This window comes from Fulmarus glacialis, unplaced genomic scaffold (genome assembly GCF_000690835.1).
Source record: "Fulmarus glacialis isolate BGI_N327 unplaced genomic scaffold, ASM69083v1 scaffold4775, whole genome shotgun sequence".
In the NCBI taxonomy this organism is placed as follows: domain Eukaryota; kingdom Metazoa; phylum Chordata; class Aves; order Procellariiformes; family Procellariidae; genus Fulmarus; species Fulmarus glacialis.
This window is the reverse complement of record NW_009214790.1, coordinates 21,042-37,573: the sequence shown is the minus strand read 5'-3', so window position 1 is coordinate 37,573 and position 16,532 is coordinate 21,042. Positions and strand designations below refer to the sequence as shown.

General features: G+C 39.1%; 2 protein-coding genes across 2 annotated transcripts in view; one reads left to right on the top strand and one right to left on the bottom strand.

The window, feature by feature from the left end:
- PSMD1 (proteasome (prosome, macropain) 26S subunit, non-ATPase, 1) overlaps nt 1-16,532 on the top strand; it is a gene marked incomplete at both ends in the record, with an annotated part of 50,318 nt that overhangs the window by 14,667 nt on the left and 19,119 nt on the right. The window lies entirely within an intron of this gene.
- HTR2B (5-hydroxytryptamine (serotonin) receptor 2B, G protein-coupled) overlaps nt 11,695-16,532 on the bottom strand; it is a 10,566-nt gene continuing 5,728 nt past the window's right edge. The window contains exons 2-3 of the mRNA XM_009578689.1: nt 14,853-15,053; nt 11,695-12,824 (exon numbers count right to left, since the gene is read on the bottom strand). Of these exons, the coding sequence (XP_009576984.1) occupies nt 11,944-12,824; nt 14,853-15,053 (1,082 nt within the window). The 3' untranslated portion in view covers nt 11,695-11,943. The remainder of the gene's footprint in view (nt 12,825-14,852; nt 15,054-16,532) is intronic.

The following is a 16,532-nucleotide window of genomic DNA, read 5'->3' as shown; positions in this document are numbered from 1 at the left end:
CACAAAATGACTCAATTGCTAACTGAATGGAGGTTGAAAAGTCAAAAAATTGAGGGAGAATAAAACTTTGTTCAGAATTTGAAGCCTTCCTTAATGTTCAGCAGATGCTTAATGAGCCTTTCTGTAGGTTTCTGGACTTACGGCTTAATTGTCTGAATAGAGTTTGATGAAGTTGACAAACAGAATGAAAAATTAATACTTGCAGGATTGAGAGTTAATTAAAAATTAAATATACGGTGCTTGTGCCAGGCCTCTTAAAGGCAGCAGTACTCAGACAAATATGTCTGCCTGATTGCTATCTAAAACATTCCTGGAGGTTGTGACTTTGGTAAAAATAACCTGAAGAAGGATGTCGAAATAGTCTTTGTTGTTTCTTAAGTATCCACTGTTAGACCCTGACAGGTTACTGGGCTTACATTGCGGTAATGTAAGCCCATCACAAAATAGTCATGATGTTTGCTTTGGTTCTCTAAAGTGAAATCTGTCGCTGAACTGGTATTTTGTAGTGCTCTATAGTGCTCTATAGTTCCCTAGGTAAGAGGTGTTGGGGTTGTTTTCTTTTTTTATTAGATTGGGGAATTAGAAGGCTCCCCAAGGACTACACCTTCATCTGTTAATACAGTAATCTGTGTAATCTGAGCACTGAGCCAAGCTGCAGCCTTTGAGTGTGTCTGAGAGGAGGTAGTGCATACTTGGGTCCACGACTGTAATTTAAAAATCTTTGTTCGCATCGTCTTTGGGTTAGTGGCAGTCTGTAAGTTCATCCTAAAAAGCAGGGTAAGAGGTGCTTAAAGCTGGTATTAAAAACCTGAGTTACTGATATGACCAGTCAATTCGTCATTAACCAAGTTGTTCCTCACGTAGAAATTACTCTGCTCCATTCCATTTTATCTGAAGCATATTCTGGCTGTAATTAAATGTAGTTTACAAACAGAACGAATTCCCTCTGTGGGCAGCAGGCGTCTCCCAAGAGCTTCTGCTCTGTTGCTTTCAATGAGCACAGATCCTTCCTTGCTGCACAGTGATCTGTGTCTCTCCTGAAGCCAAAGGGTCTGTTTAACTGGCTTCTGTGTCTGTGTACAGAAGAAAAATTCCATGCAGGCCTTCCATAGTTTCAGGCTTTTTTTTTTTCCCAAACAGGTTGTGACAAAGCACTTTTGATCTCTGATTTCAATGTAATTTTTCTTTTCAACAAATGCAAAACATAATTGGACATTGATAGCTCCTACCAAAATGAGAAGCTTTTGAGACTCTGAGCTAAACCATTTACCATGTGCTGGCATCTTGTTGGAGCAAGATAGTTCTGGGCCTGTTCTCTCTATATCCAGCAATGAGGAAATGAATGACATCATCTTTGACTTTTTTACCTGCTCTGCAGTGGTTCAGATCTTACCCTGACTCTTCCCTTCCCTTTCTGGAGCGGTACAGTCCAAAACCTGCTTGCACAATAGGGAGAAACATTTCCTTGTAAATTCCAGTGTCCACCTTACTTGGTAGCAAAGGACTAAAACTTTTTAGCTGATTATCACTGGCTTCTGGAGGCAAAAGGCTTGTGTTAGGCTGTTGTAGTTGCTAATAACACTTTTCACTTGATAACTTTCACAAAATACATGATTAGTTGTTTTGCTTTAAGACACAGTTCTGGAGGGAGCCCTTGGTTGGTCTAGCCAAGACCCCTGCATTCACATGCAGCGATGGAAGGGATTTTCTGTGTAGAGGGCCCCACAGATTACCCCCTGCATTACTCTCTCTAATTATAAACCAAAATTCATTTTTCAATTCCTGGAAAGAAATATTGTCCATTGGTGTAGGGATCTAGAGGCTGGTTTTACATTTACCTTTCCTGTTTGCTGAAACTGCTAGTTAGCACTAATTGTGTGCTCTGGCCCATCTCAACACTGCAGGCATGCAGAGACATAAAGAGCAAGTGGCCTGTGAGTTTGTCAGATTTCATGACTAAAATGACATCTCTTTCTTAGGACTGTTGTTTGTTGAAGTCTAACTGGATTTACTTGTCTTAAAGGCTACTAATACAGTATTGAATACTGGCAAGAGTCAGTGGTCTGTCAGCTACTAGGTATACAGAGCTTTTAATGAAGTGTTTTCTGATGGGAGGTGAGTAGCTTTGTAACACAGTGGGCTAAGCCCCAGAAATTAATCTTGTCTTAGGTGAAGGAACATGACTGAAGCTCCCGTGAGCTCATCTTAGGTGAAGGAACATGACTGAAGCTTCTGTGAGAAGAGGTCTCGTTGAATTCTTTATACATGCTTCCAGAAAGGGAACTGTGAAGTCAGAATTGAAAAATGAGAATAAATTTGTCTAATGCAGTCTTGGGGGATTCATGCCATTACTGTAGGGTTGAACATGCTGGAGGTATAAGTTCATCTGCTGGGTTGTACACTACAGCAGCAGGAGTATGCACAGACTTGTGCTTCTGTCTGTTCCTCTTATAGGAATAATAAAATCCATATAAGGGTGGAGGTTACATGGTTAGAGGGTGGTAATTTCCTTAAAAGCACCATTGGTGAACATGACAGAGCTCCTGACAGAGCTAGAGCCCACAAATTTACTTTGTGTCACAAATACCTGATTTGTTTTCTCCTTTTGTTACAGCTATCTGTGAATAAATGTTCTTCCTCTTGGATTTGAACTAAAAGTGTCCTAAATGTTACAAAGCCAGCTATTTTTAGGTAATACCTTTGTGTCCTGGTTTCGGCTGGGATGGAGTTGATTTTCTTCCAATTAACTGGTATAGTGCTGTGTTTTGGATGTAGTATGAGAATAGTGTTGATAATACACTGATGTTTTAGTTGTTGCTAAGTAATGTTTATGTAGTCAAGGACTTTTCATCTTCCCGTGCCCTGCCAGGTGCGCGGGGGGCTGGGAGGGAGTGTGGCCGGGTCGGCTGGCCCAGCTGGCCAATGGGCTATCCCATACCATATGATGTTATGCTCAGCATATAAGGCTGGGTGAAGAAGAAGGAGCGGGGGGACGTTCGGAGTGATGGCATTTGTCTTCCCAAGTAGCTGTTACGCGTGATGGAGCCCTGCTTTCCTGGAGATGGCTGAACACCTGCCTGCCGATGGGAAGGAGTGAATGAATTCCTTGTTTTGCTTTGCTTGTGTGCGTGGCTTTTGCTTAACCTATCTTTACCCCCCCCCATGAGTTTTCTCACTTTTCCCCTTCTGATTCTTCCCCCCACCCCCCCGGGGGGGGGGTGAGCGAGCGGCTGCGTAGTGCTCAGTGGATGGCTGGGGTTAAACCACGACACTTTGCATAGCAGAACATTCTGTAAGGCTTTTCTGTCCTTGTTTACCTCTGAGTCTTTCTTGCTAGCACATACATGCAACCCTGTGTACATTCAAGAGCACAGCTTTTATGGCTAGAGTTAATGAAAGCAGCACAGTAACAGAGTAAAATGTGATAGAACGTAGTGTAATAAAAAATGACATTTAATTTTTAAAGCAACAAAGTTTTGCTTTAAGTTGAAGATTAACTTTTTTTTTAAGCAGAGAAAGTTTTTTAGATTTTTTTTTTTCACTTTTTAATTACTGGAAAACTCTACAAAAGAATGTGGCTACTTCATTGTTCAAAATTCATGCATCAAGGTTTAGATAGGATGTTCTAGTCTAGGTTATTAAGTTTTGCCTAAGAATCGCAAGATTAAATTTTCTAGTGTGTTATGAAAGATATCAAATTACCCAGTTACACCATTCAGTACTTTCGTTAGCATATAATTCCTTAAGAGAATTTCTACATTCCTTAACATATCAAGTGAAAACAGTCTGTAGTTATGGCTCTCTTTAAATTAGTATCAGTTAGGGGTTTTTGTAACTGCAATACCTCTTATCTTCTCAGATAACTTAAAAAATATGTTAAATGCACTTTCAGCAGTGTTCAGGAGTTTTCTTCCTACATTCTTTTCCAAAGTCGCCTTTGTTGCCTGGAGCAAATGTGAAAAGTTGGTGAAATTCTTGCTTCTGCAGCAGGATTGTTAGCTGTATTTGTTCAGCAAGTCCTGTGGTACTTTGAGGGTAAGCCATGTCAGGAACGCTTCATGGACTCTGTGCATTGCGCAAAACATCAGCTATGGTGCAAGAGTTTTGAAGGGATTAGGGGAGCAGGGCTTAATTCTGCTATAGCAGTTACATACTTGGATGTTGGATACATGCTTGCCTGGCTGTGTGAATGTCTTAGGAGCAAAGCAGTAGCAATCACACTGCTTGAGCTGCAAAATACATCATGCGGTCCTGTTCATATAGCACAAAACTAACTTCCTTGTTCTATTCTTGGACTCCCTAAAGCTTTCCGGGGAGCCATGTATGTAGAATTGAAGCTTGTTGACCAGCAGTGTTGCTGCTGTTAACTCTGTTTTTGCTGACTGTTTAGAAGCAGTCCACAGGTCTGCAGACTGGGGATTGAAAGCACAGCTTGCTGGCTATAGGACTTGGTATGGCTTTTTTCCCTCTCAGCTTAGTGCCTTACAAAAATTAGGCACTAGTTATATATTTTGTAACTGATCATTTTCATGCCACTATATTATCAGAAAATGCTCTGGTGCAAGAGAATCATTTCAAAACTGTCTCCTCCTTTCTTCCTCTTCACAACTAGCAAGACAGTCAAAATAATATGGCATTAAAGCCTGAGACTTTTTGCATCTTCTCTCTTTTTAAAAATGACCAACCTCTTACAGGAGACACTTTGAAGTAAAACGTTACTGTAAAATGGTACAGAGGCATGAATAAAGCTTCAGATGTTTGGAGATTTTAGTGTGGATGCAGGGCTGTACAAGAAGCTGTATTGTGAAATAGCAAGAAGAGAAGTGGTGTATTGACTTGGCTACTGTAACGTCTCTCTGTTCTCCCAGTCCTGATACTTCTGCCAGTGATCATAGGTAGCAAACTTACCTTATTGTTGATGTTTATATGTTAGTCCTTCTTTCTACTAAAGTGGTTTGTAAAATATTTATCATGGCTGTTGGAAAACAGCATTTAAGGTGCTTGTGATTTTTGGTCAGCCTTTTTCTTTTTTTAAGATTACTACAATGAGATGGAAAACATGATAAATTTGAAGTGGTTTACTTTTTAAAAATGGAAAGAATTATTTTTATCTTAATTTTTACCACTTTAGATCATGAATTGATCTTTGTTTATATTGCAGAGTGAGATGTGATTGTTTTATGTAGTCAGCTTTATTTTTATATTGTTACATGTTAGAGCAATGCTGCAGTGTATCTAAACACCTTAGTTTATATATGAAATGAGGAGATAGATGTTATAACAAATCTGGTTAGGGAAAAGGCTTCAATGTGGGATGTAGCAGTGCCTGAAAGGATGAACTAGAAAGGTTTGATGCTCTCATAGCAGTTGTTAAGTCCAGGGGAATAAGAGCCATGGAGAAGTAGGACTTAAGTTGTGGGATGCTGCTTCTGCCTTGGTGCAATATTGTTGGGAAAAGGTTAAGGGCAGGAGAGGGAACAATGCAGCCTCTAGAGAGTCCCAAAAGGAAGACATAGTCCCGGCTGATAAGTGTGGGCTACCCAAACACGGAGAACTCTGCATGGCTCATGTTCAGTTCTTCATTTTAGGATGATGCAAGTGAAATAGTAATGTTTCCTGCTTTTGTATTCTTTGTGTTTACATATCCTTTGATATTTTAATGCTATATATTTGTTTTAAAGCAAACACAGATCAGATACTAGGATTTTGTTCCAGGAAGACTTGGACGGGTTTTTTTCTTTAACTCCTACAACCTACCTTTATCCAGTATGCAGATGGCAGATCTTCTGGGTAATTGAGTATGAGGCTAACAGTCACTCTATCATGATCTGTACCAGTTATTTTTTCAGTGTATTAATTGTGAAGAAGAGGAATTTAGTGAAACATACCTGCTTGTTAATTCTTGCATAGGAAAGATTAAAAGGGTTTTGTTTACCCTCCAACCCATTTTATCTTTGTCTTACTCAGTCTTCCTGGGAGAGGAGAATGAGGGTCCCTTTCAGTGAAACGTTAATAGTAACAGAAATCTTATTATAATTAGAAGAAGCCTTAGACTTTCACTGAAGTCTTTTTGGATTTGCAGATGCCTTTACCTGCAGGTATGAAACTGGAAACAGAGCTGTGTGTCTTCACTGACCAAACTGTAGTGCATTGGAGAAGTCCCTTGGCATCTCTGGCAAAACTAATCTAACTTCTAATGAAAATTGTAGCTATACAATCAGATTGCACAAATACATTCATTGTTTCAAACAATACACTATGACATCTTGCATTAATTCTTTCCCTGCTATTGTTTTATTTTTATTCTAGGCTATTTGTATGCATGAGACTTTACTTACTTTGGAAAATAGGGCTCAGAGCCTTATATCACTTGAGAGCTTTTGAAAATCTCAGCAAGTGTTTTAACTTCCTACTGTAAACTGTAATGTCTACACAGATAAGTAAATTAATATGATTGGTTTAAATCTGAGATAGTTTCTTCTTTTACCCTGCTGAAAACTCGAACGTATTCCTTCAGGAAGTCACTTGCTTCTCAGGGCCTAAAAATACTGCCTATAGTGCCTATAATAAGCCTATAAGCTTATATATAAAGATTTTCAGATCACTAAATCACAGTGTGCATGAGAAGAGGGAGGGAAACCAGTCTAGTATGTTCCCCTCCACACCTCTAATTCAAGAAAAATATTTTCAGTTTCTCAGATTATACACACTAAGGCTTTTAAACTGCGTAACTAAACATTTTAAGCAGTGCGATTTATAACTAAGTTGGTTGTCTGACCAAGTCCTTGAATTTGCTTTAAAACTAGTGTTCAGCAACTGAAGTTTCAAATTAATTCATCAAAAATGCTGAGATTCTTTGAGCCATTAAATTAAGTTGATGGATTATATTTTTATGGCAAAAACTTCCTGTTGGATTTCATTAGGGAATATTGATGTGCATCTTGCAGAATAAAAGGCTCATTTGTTGTGTAGGGTTTAATGAATTTGATGATGAGTTGCTATCACCTGCCTAGAGTATTTGTAAAAAGGATCCTTCAGAGAGCAAGAAGCTTCTAATTTTTAAGAGCATGATTGTTTTTCAGAGGTTGGAAAGCACCTCAATACCTGGATGTAGGGAATCTTAGATGTGGCTAGACAAGTAGGGTTTGACATGAATTGTTAAAAATAAGAGTAAAAATGGACATTTCAGCAAGCCATCTTACCTATTTTTGTAACTAGCTTCCCATTTTAAAATGAAAAAGCTTCTTCTCCTGTTCTGCAGGGCAAAAGCCTTTCTTTGCAACTGGAGAAAATAGTGTGTCTCATGGGAATGGACACTGACAGTAAACACCATGGTATCAAATGCCAAAACAAAAAATGGAAGTTACTTCTCTCCTGACTGTTGTATTTGCCATGTTGATGGTTACCTAGAGAGCCAAAGGGGAAGTGAAACAAAGGAGTGGTTCTCAGCAGTTGTACATAGGCATCTTCGTCAATTTGATGAAAGAAATCTAATGCTTCATGGTAATACTAAGTCAGTCCTGAGAACTGGCCAGAACTCTGGGACTCCTGGCTCCAGCTTGCAATAGCTCTGGCGAGCATCCTGCTTCTTGGGGCTCCAGTGTCCCAGGTTGTTCAGTACGCCTTTACCAGGTTTACTGTGCTTCTTTACCTTTTAAAGCTGATGTTACTTATGACAGCCTAGAAAAAGATTTCTCATACCACCTTGCAGTGCTGTGGATTTTTCCACAGTAAGAAAACGGTGTAGGAAAATGACATTTTCTATGAAGCACCATAAAAAAAAATCAGTGTGCCTCTTGTATGCTAGTGAACAGCTTTATAGCATCAGTCTGTCTTCTCAGTGCCCTGACTTCTGCTTAACACTGGATTTTTTAACTGTATTTTGATGCATTTAAAAATTGATACTAGTATGACCAGGTGTGATGTGGTTAGGAAGAGTTTTACACTCGGAGAATACAAGATAAGTGATGAATAAATTTTTCTGGCTGCCTAAAAGTTTTCTGATAGAATCTGAACTAAAGGTTTGCAGCTTACAGAACCCCAGATGGTTTGGGACTGGCTTCACAAAATGTGTTTTTTATCACCACAGTTGAGATTTCCTGAATTTCTTGCTTCTCTATTTCTTAGGGTGGCTTAAAGGTTGGGATTTTGTTTGTATGGTTTTGCTTGGTTTTGTCTGGGTTTTTTTGTGGTTTTGTTTGGGTTTTTTTAAGGTATTTCCTTTATTTGCATTTCAAGACACTCATTCTGTTAGGCTTCAAACTCCATTATTTTCCTCTCTGCAAGACTGCTGAGGTGGATATATTTATAGGTAATCCTTATGTCCATGTCTGCACTGTAATTTTTAATTAGATGAGCAGCCAGAACACTGACTAAATATCTCCTAATGTATTTTAAATAATTAAACAACAAAAAACCCCATACTTGTCCATTGTTCTTCTAAAATGTATTTCTTCCCATAGTGCTTGTATGTTGCAGATCAGCTTTGACTTTTGTCTGTCTCACTTCTCTGGTAGTTTAAACAGAAATGAAATATGCCAGATAGAAGTTTCTGTGATAATGAGGAAAGTTGAACTAGGTAACTGTGTAAGTTATTATTTTATGTAGTATATAGAGGCCATAGAGCTGGCCAGGTGGTTGGTTTGGCATGGGCCAGATTCTGAAGAATTGAGAGCATTTCACTCCAGAGAAAGGAATGTCTTTTTTTCTTTGGTTAAATGGGAAGTGCATGACCACCTTCTCCTGTAAAAGGGTATTGTGTTCTGTTAGCAAGTGACTGCAAACCATTTATCAATTATTATTTAGGGTGCTATCTTTATGAAGGAAGGTGGAAGCTATGAAAATACTCTCACTTCACAGCCAGCATGTAAAAATATATTTTATGTATTTGTGTTACTTAAAGATGATGCTCATGGATGTAGTCCTGAGCCTCCTGTCTCGCTTGTCAGTACCACACGAGCAGTGTTGTCCTTAGTTACCATACAACAAACTTGTGCTGTCTTACAGTAGCTTACAGTGGCTCTCTTATTTTCAATCATGTCTTGCTAATGAAGGTAATGTCTTTATTCAAATCTGTTCGTGTAGATACAGTTGCTAAAACAAGATCTCTGCTGTCCGTTATGTTGTCTTTTTATTTCATAGTTCTGCATCTTCTCTTCATCCTTCTTCTCCCTCTGTCCTTATGCTTTCTGAGACTGTAACCTGAACTCTTAGCTTGTTTGCTTTGTCAGTGGACAAGCAATTTCTTTTTACACTTAGCATATTAAATGGAATGTGCATGTTTTGATGAATGTGATGATGTGTTTCTGTCTATGGAGAAATTTCCTTTCTCTGTAGGAAGACTGGATTTTTGATTAGTCACTAGTCCTTTTGATTGAGGTTTAGCGTTGCTGACTAAATTCAGTAACTGGAACATGTTGAGCTTCTATTTATGGTTACTAAAATTGAGAAATCTATATGCTGGCTTGACAAAATCCATCTTTGCTGGGTGAGATTTTTTCAAGGATTGTTTCCTGTTGGTGGAGTCTAACCACTGATTACGAAGAGGCCTTGGAATTGTTCTCTGTGGGACACTTAGGGCAAATTACTCCTCGTGTCATTGCTCATTGCAGACTGACAGTTGTACAAGAACAGGGTCAGACAGAAGAGAACTAAGTAACCTCTTGCTCTTTCCAGGTGCTGTGAGCCAGCTGTGATTTCCTGCTGGAAAGAGAAAATTTAAGTTGTTGCTGAAAGTAGATGATTGCTGCCTGCTGTATGAACGGTTTTTGTTTAATAGTCATGGATTTATTTGAGTAGCAAGAGAGTTTTCAAAGATGACTGCTTCTTGCTCTCTGGCTGCTGGGAAATAACCCCTCAGGAACGGTGCTGTGCCCATTTGCCTCTTGGTGTTTGTTCTCATGAAGGCTGGTTTCTGCACTGCAAATGATGCTGTTAATTTTTTTGCTGTGATCACTCTGTGGATGGATGTGATGGCACTTTTACCTGGTTCCAGAGTGCCTGCTTTAGGTTAAATGAGACACTAGTCTGTGACATTTTCAGCTACATACCTGGAAGTTTTGGGGTTGTTGGGGTTTGGTTTATTCCTGCTCCCTCCCCCCTTGAGCTTCAAAGTAATCTAGGTCTTATTAAAGGCTTTTGATTCTCAAACATTTTTAGATGTAGGCATCTTTCACAGCTATAGCAATCCATCAATTCTGGCTTTTAACTACAGGATCCTCATAAACAAATTTTTATTAACAAAAGGGGAGTAAGAGTAGTTAGAGCTTATTCTAACTTAAGTGGCTAGTGACTATCACCAAAAAGGGGAGGAAGGAGACAAATCACTGTAAGTACCACAGAAGTATTTTTAATACTTTCTCCTGGAACTCTCTGGCAGTTGTTACATTAGGTTCTGTTTTGAACTTGCATATGTTTTAAAATAAATATATATAAATAAATGTGGGAAAGACATGTTATCTTCAGTACTTTCTGTTCTGCGGATGAAGAAAACTAAGCCTTTTGCTGTACATAATTTTAGTGCGTAACTGAAGAGTTCTGAAAACATTAAAAATGAAAACAAAGCCCGAGCTGAAAATTTTACTGTAAATGGAAATATCGAAAAAAATGGTGAGCTGGCTGCTACTGTAAGAACTCCAGTACTTTGGGGAAATCTGATTTCCCTTCCCAAAGAGAGGTGGTCTGGAACTGTCAGAATATCCTGATTTCACAGGTGATAGACTCTGGTAGCTTTTATGGATTGTGAGGAGCCATTCTTGCTATGAATTTTGTGCTCTGATGGAAGGCTTGAGCATATTTGAGAGAGTGCAGATTGGGACCTGTTATCTTATGCCATTAGTCCAACGAAATTGTTTTGAGCTAAGCTAAACTGCAGATGCGTGCAGGTCTAGATAGTACTGTTGTCTCTGCTGTCTCTTAAACATTTGCTCTTACTTTCAAGTGAAATAGCTATTCTATCTGTGATTTCTCTACTTTGTGTGAACTATATTGGATGAGGGAAGGCTTTCACTGAAGTTCCAATGGTTATAAAAAAGGAAGTTTGCTCATATAAATTAAAGGGATGTTCCAGGCACTGCCTGTCCTGTTTTACTCACGATCATTGATGTGGTATTGTCCTATTTTGGTTAAATGCTCTCATTTTCTTAGTATGAGAAGAACAAAGGGCAGTTCTCTGTGACAAATCTGACAATACCAGGCTTATGTGAGAGTAGTGGAGATGAAATTCAGGTCGGTAAGAGATTCTGCCCACCCCTACAGTAAAACCACAAAGGGATGATTTCAGCACATGGAATTTTTTCTCACCCTACTAAGAACCAGTTTTACCCCTTGTGGAATGGGCACGTACACTTTTTGGTCTCTGGAGTGAGTGATCCTGCTTGTGATATACATACCCTCAGAGAACAAGAAAAGCTCGTACTTGGATACGCAGTCTCAGCAGAGGAATGTATCTATAGGAGGCAATGCAGTGAGCTTGTGTGCTGCTTTGTTTACACAAAGGTGGAATTAAATTAAAACCAGCAAGCTTGTATATCGCCCTGCTAATTTCATCGTAGAGCATAAACCTACAGAGTGTTCTGTCTTCTTGCCAGAGTGAATGTTGAAGTAGTGTTTGTACAGAGGTGCTTTTCTTATAAAAATATACTTTGAATAGTCTGAAGATGATGACAACTGAAGTCAGATACTCAAACTGATTTAGCTTTTATTTGTTTCCCTCTTCCTGTAGGCTACAGTTCTGCATTAGTCATTTATCATGGAATGAAGTTATGGTTGCCACCATGGGGTTGGGGTTAAAGAGGAGACTTTGGAAGAGAGGAATTAATATAAATTTATAAGATATTGCTTGCATAAATAACAGAAGACAATAGTATTTATACCCTCTTATAGCACAGTTATCTAGAATAATACATACAGTAATACTATGATATGGACATGGCTGCCATTCCACTATACATAGCTGACTTGTTCTTCTGTTTTATCAACCTCATTCTCTGTGAGCAGCAATGTATCCAGCAGAATGGCTGATGACCCTTGGATGGGTGAGCTCCTCAGCCTCATTGGGCTCTGGTACATAATGGGGTTAATCCCATTTCTCATCCCATGCATGACAAAGAGCTTGGAATTTTCTGCCACGGAGCTTCTGAAAGAGATCCTGCTGGAGCGCTTCCGAAGGGCCTTGATAGGCTTTGTGGTCTGATAGTTGCAAGTGATATACCTGCTGAAAGCCTCCCTAAATGTTTTGTTGAAGAGTGTATAGACAAGAGGGTTCACTCCTGAGGATACATATCCTATCCAAACAAATATCTCCATAAGCTTTTGAAAAACCTCCTTGTTGCAGGAGTTGCACAGAACTGAACTTATGTTTGTTATGAAGAATGGGCACCACATCAACAAGAAAAGAAAAAATACAATCCCCAGAACTTTTGATGCCCTTTGTTCGTTGGTTATCGTTTGCATGGACTTCCTCCCAATTGTAGATGTTCTGCAGATAGGCATGTAGTTGGACAAAGTCTTGTCCTTTCTGGAGCCATTTAGCATGGCCACCTTTTCTGGTGAGGAGGCAGATGTTGTGTCACGCTGAAATACTGTGGACACTGTTGACCAAGTGAAACGCTGAGGTGGCTTGTTGATCAAGTAGGCCTTCTTGCGTAGCACTTGGATTGTCAGAAAATAAGTGACTATCATGATAGCGAGGGGAATGAAGAACGCAGCCACTGATCCATACAGAATGAAGTCATGAAAACGATCAGGCATCAGGACACACGTGATGTTTGTAGAGGTGCCATTTCCATCTTCAATGCCTCTGATAGGGATCGGAATAGCAATGCCTACAGGAGAAAACCCAAGTACTTCAGCATATGGTAATCACTTGCAATGTCTTTTTTGGCCCTGAAGCCTCAGGATCTGTAAAGAAAGGTAGTTCCTGAGCTCTGGAGCAGGCACAGGATGTCGGAGAGAACGTAAATTGTTGAGAGCATCACGTGGGTAATTGGGCAAATAGTACTTTGTGAGACTTGGCAAGCTCAGCTTTAACAGAGTGCCCTTTCTAAGGAGATTGGGCCTAACCCTTAGTGATTGAGGAAGCAGTATAAAGTTGCCAACTTCTCAAGTGTAAAACACATGAATTGCTTTGACTCTAGTTGTTAGAATTAGTATGGCGTTTCCCTATGCCATCTGCTTCCCCCCCTCCCCCGGGGTAACCTTTGCACTTTTTGAAGGGCAGTTCTGTAAATACATAAAACTTGTCTCTCTCCTATCTTAACCACATCAAGTGACTGGACACAGACAGCTGATTTTTTTCGCCCTGCTTGACTCTTTCATATATACAAATGGTTAAATAGAATTATGCAGTGTGTGTTTGAGATGGATTTGTTGTTTAAAGTCTCTTGCATATTTAAGAGTGTTTAAATGAGGCTAGCTAGCTCTGTAATTCACCACTCGTTTAAAAAAAATGTTAGCACTCACTTCTTTTAAACGAATTTTTTGTAACCACTAAATTACAGTCAGCACTTCATTTGCCAGCAGTCTGACATTACAACAAAAACAACAGGTTCCTTGCTGTCTGGTGAAGGTTATTTGTGCTATGTTTCCTGATACCACTTAATGAGATCTAGGGATTTACTGTATTCCTCTGCTACTCTGCTTGCTGAAGTTGGTTGAAGGCAGCAAGAGCAAAATGGATTACCCTTCAGCCACTTGATCCCTTTCTTAATAAGAGGCACACCTTCAGATACAGCAAACATTTAAAATGAGGATTGGACCAAATTAACCTTTGATTTGGAGAACCCTGGCTCAGCTGCAGAGTACATTTGTGTTGGATAAAAAAGAAATGAGAAAGTACAGCACTGATTAATAACAATAAATAGGGCATTAAAAGGTCAACTTGTGTCTTGTCATGCTAACAGTTTCCTTTTTTTGTGATAAAATAGAGATAGCATCTCTTCTCCTATCATCACAGCTCTTCCAGAATTTTTTTTCAAGTTGGAATTTTTGGATTTAGGCATGTATGCCTTGGCCAAGAAGGTGGATGTAACCCATTCTCCTATGCATCATTGGCCTTAATAATCCAGAATAATTTTGTTCTTTCTCTTGCACATAAAGCATACAGCACTATGCCTGTGGCTGCCTGCAGCACGCATTAAGTTATTTGAATTAAATGTTTTCACCTCCTTAGCTCATTTAACAGATTATTTTTTTAAGCATTAAAGACAGGTGAGGTGCCACATGCACATCACAGAGGTGCTAATATCATAAAAGTTTATACATTGGCATCCTTTATATGGATGTTCAGTGTTTGTTTTGCATTTTTGGGGTTTTTTTTTTTTGCTTAGAAGTTAGCCTTTCTATATGCTACATTGCCAATGCATCTCAGTCTTCATGAATGTTACAAGCCACTCATTTATCTTTCAATCTTTGATGTAAGTAATTAAACTTTTTTACTTGCTTCATGGGACAATTGTAAGGCACAGATTTTAGCAGAATCTACTCAAGGCTTAAAATTGTGTTTGCGACAGAATATATGGCCACAGGAACATGAAATCTTGCTTTCCCAGGAGACATGCTGTGCATGCAGCTATTGTGTTCTGATTTTTGGACTTTTAAGACCATGAAGAAGAGTGATGATTATCCCTACTCAATCCTTGCCCTTTCTGGTAAGCCTGATAAGAGCAGTGGTTCAGGCAGGTTTTTATGATGTAGCTATGTATGATCCAAGAGGTGGACTTAGGCCAACCCAGGTGTTAGGGCCTGCTAATCAATAGTACTTGGCCAAATTTTCCATTTTGCTCAGCTTTCACCTATTGTTTTGGACATGAAAAGCTTCTGCATTCCTTTTTCAGTCTCCGAGTCTCACATACCTATTGAAATGAGCCAAACCACGATGATTTTGATGATTGTTGTAGCCCATGAATTGTACTGACTGGCCTGGATTGGCTTTTTAATCGCAATGTAGCGGTCTAGTGAGATGGCACAGAGGTGCATGATGGAAGCTGTGGAAAAGAGGACGTCAAGGAACAGCCAGATAGGACACAAGGCAGTTGGAAAAGGCCAGGCATTGTCTGAAAGAGAACAAAAAACTCATTAGAATCTAAGCTTTTTGAGCATTTTCAGTGTGTGCTCTTCCCTTGGCATCAGTACCTTTGAGAAGTTCATAATACTACAGGAACTGAGCTTTGCCACTGCCTCAGCTAGATTTTGTCTTACGTTTTAGTTAGCTTCTAACTGGCATGGTTGCTGCCATCGTATTGGTCAGGCTGTTTGTGTATTATAAGCCTTTCCCTCTCTTTTTGTCCTTTTTAGATCATAAGCTCTTTGTGGCAAGGACTCTGGATAAAAAAAGTTTTTAAAAAATGGGCCATGGCTGTGCTTGGTCCTTGCGCCCTGTTGTTAAATGATTATTTTCAGATACGTCTCCTTGATAGTCCTATGATTAAAGGTTGTATTAAATGGAGGAGATAATGGGTCATAACCAATGTATTAGTCAATCATTGCAGAACCATGGTTGAATCTTAGTGGTGATCTTGAAGAATCTAGTTCACAGTTTTAAAATGAATTTACTGTGTCGCTTGACCAGATACAGTTGAGCATTAGTATCGCAAAGCGGGGCTCTTCTGTCTCAGTAATGATTTTATAAAAGTTGAAGGGCTTTCATGTGTGTCTTTTTTTTTTTTTCCTCAAGAGCAATGGCTTGGATTTTAAGTCTGGCATCCTATTCCTTACAGTACTTACCTGTCTTTAATGTTAATCTTTATAGCGAACATAGGGTCCGTCAACTGCATTGTGTCCAAGGTAAAGGTTTTGTAATGTTCAACTTTCCAAAAGGCTCGTATTCTTGAGAGCTGAGTCTCCCCTATCAATGTTTACAATACCAAACTGAATGAACTTTAATTATTTTTCTGATTATTTTTTTCTTAACTGCTTTATTTTCATTCACAAGTAGTTTGTATTGCAATCCAGTGCTAGCAGTGTTCAATCTGAGGTGCACCTTAGTGTTGTGTATCTGTAAGAACGTTCTGTAGTTGTAGGGAAGAATGTGTGAACACAAAAGTTTTTTCTATTTCTAATGGTAGAAGTTGATCTACTAAATATACTCTACTTCCTTATAAAATTCAGCTGTACTCAATCAGTAGGCACATTAATAGTATTGCCAGAGAAATCAGTTCTTCATTGAACGGTGATTAAGAGAAAAAAAAAAAAAGGCATTTTAACAAATCAGATTGGTTTTAATCTCCTTGCTCTGAATAAATAGATCTGCGTGCTGAGAATGCCAAATGAGCTGGACTATTGTAATGCCCAGTCTTATCAATGTGGTAATGTTGCAGTAGTTTGAGATTAAAACATTTTTTCATAATGTGACTGATAGATGGAAATGATAATGGTGCTGCCTTGACTTGGATTATAAACTCCAGACATAGCACATACTTGTCTGCACTCTTACCTATGTTGGGAAACTTGCCTGTTAAAGAGAACGGATGGATGGAGCCCTGAACTGAACCTCACCCATGCCTAAAGCAGTGGACTCCAAATGAGCATGATGT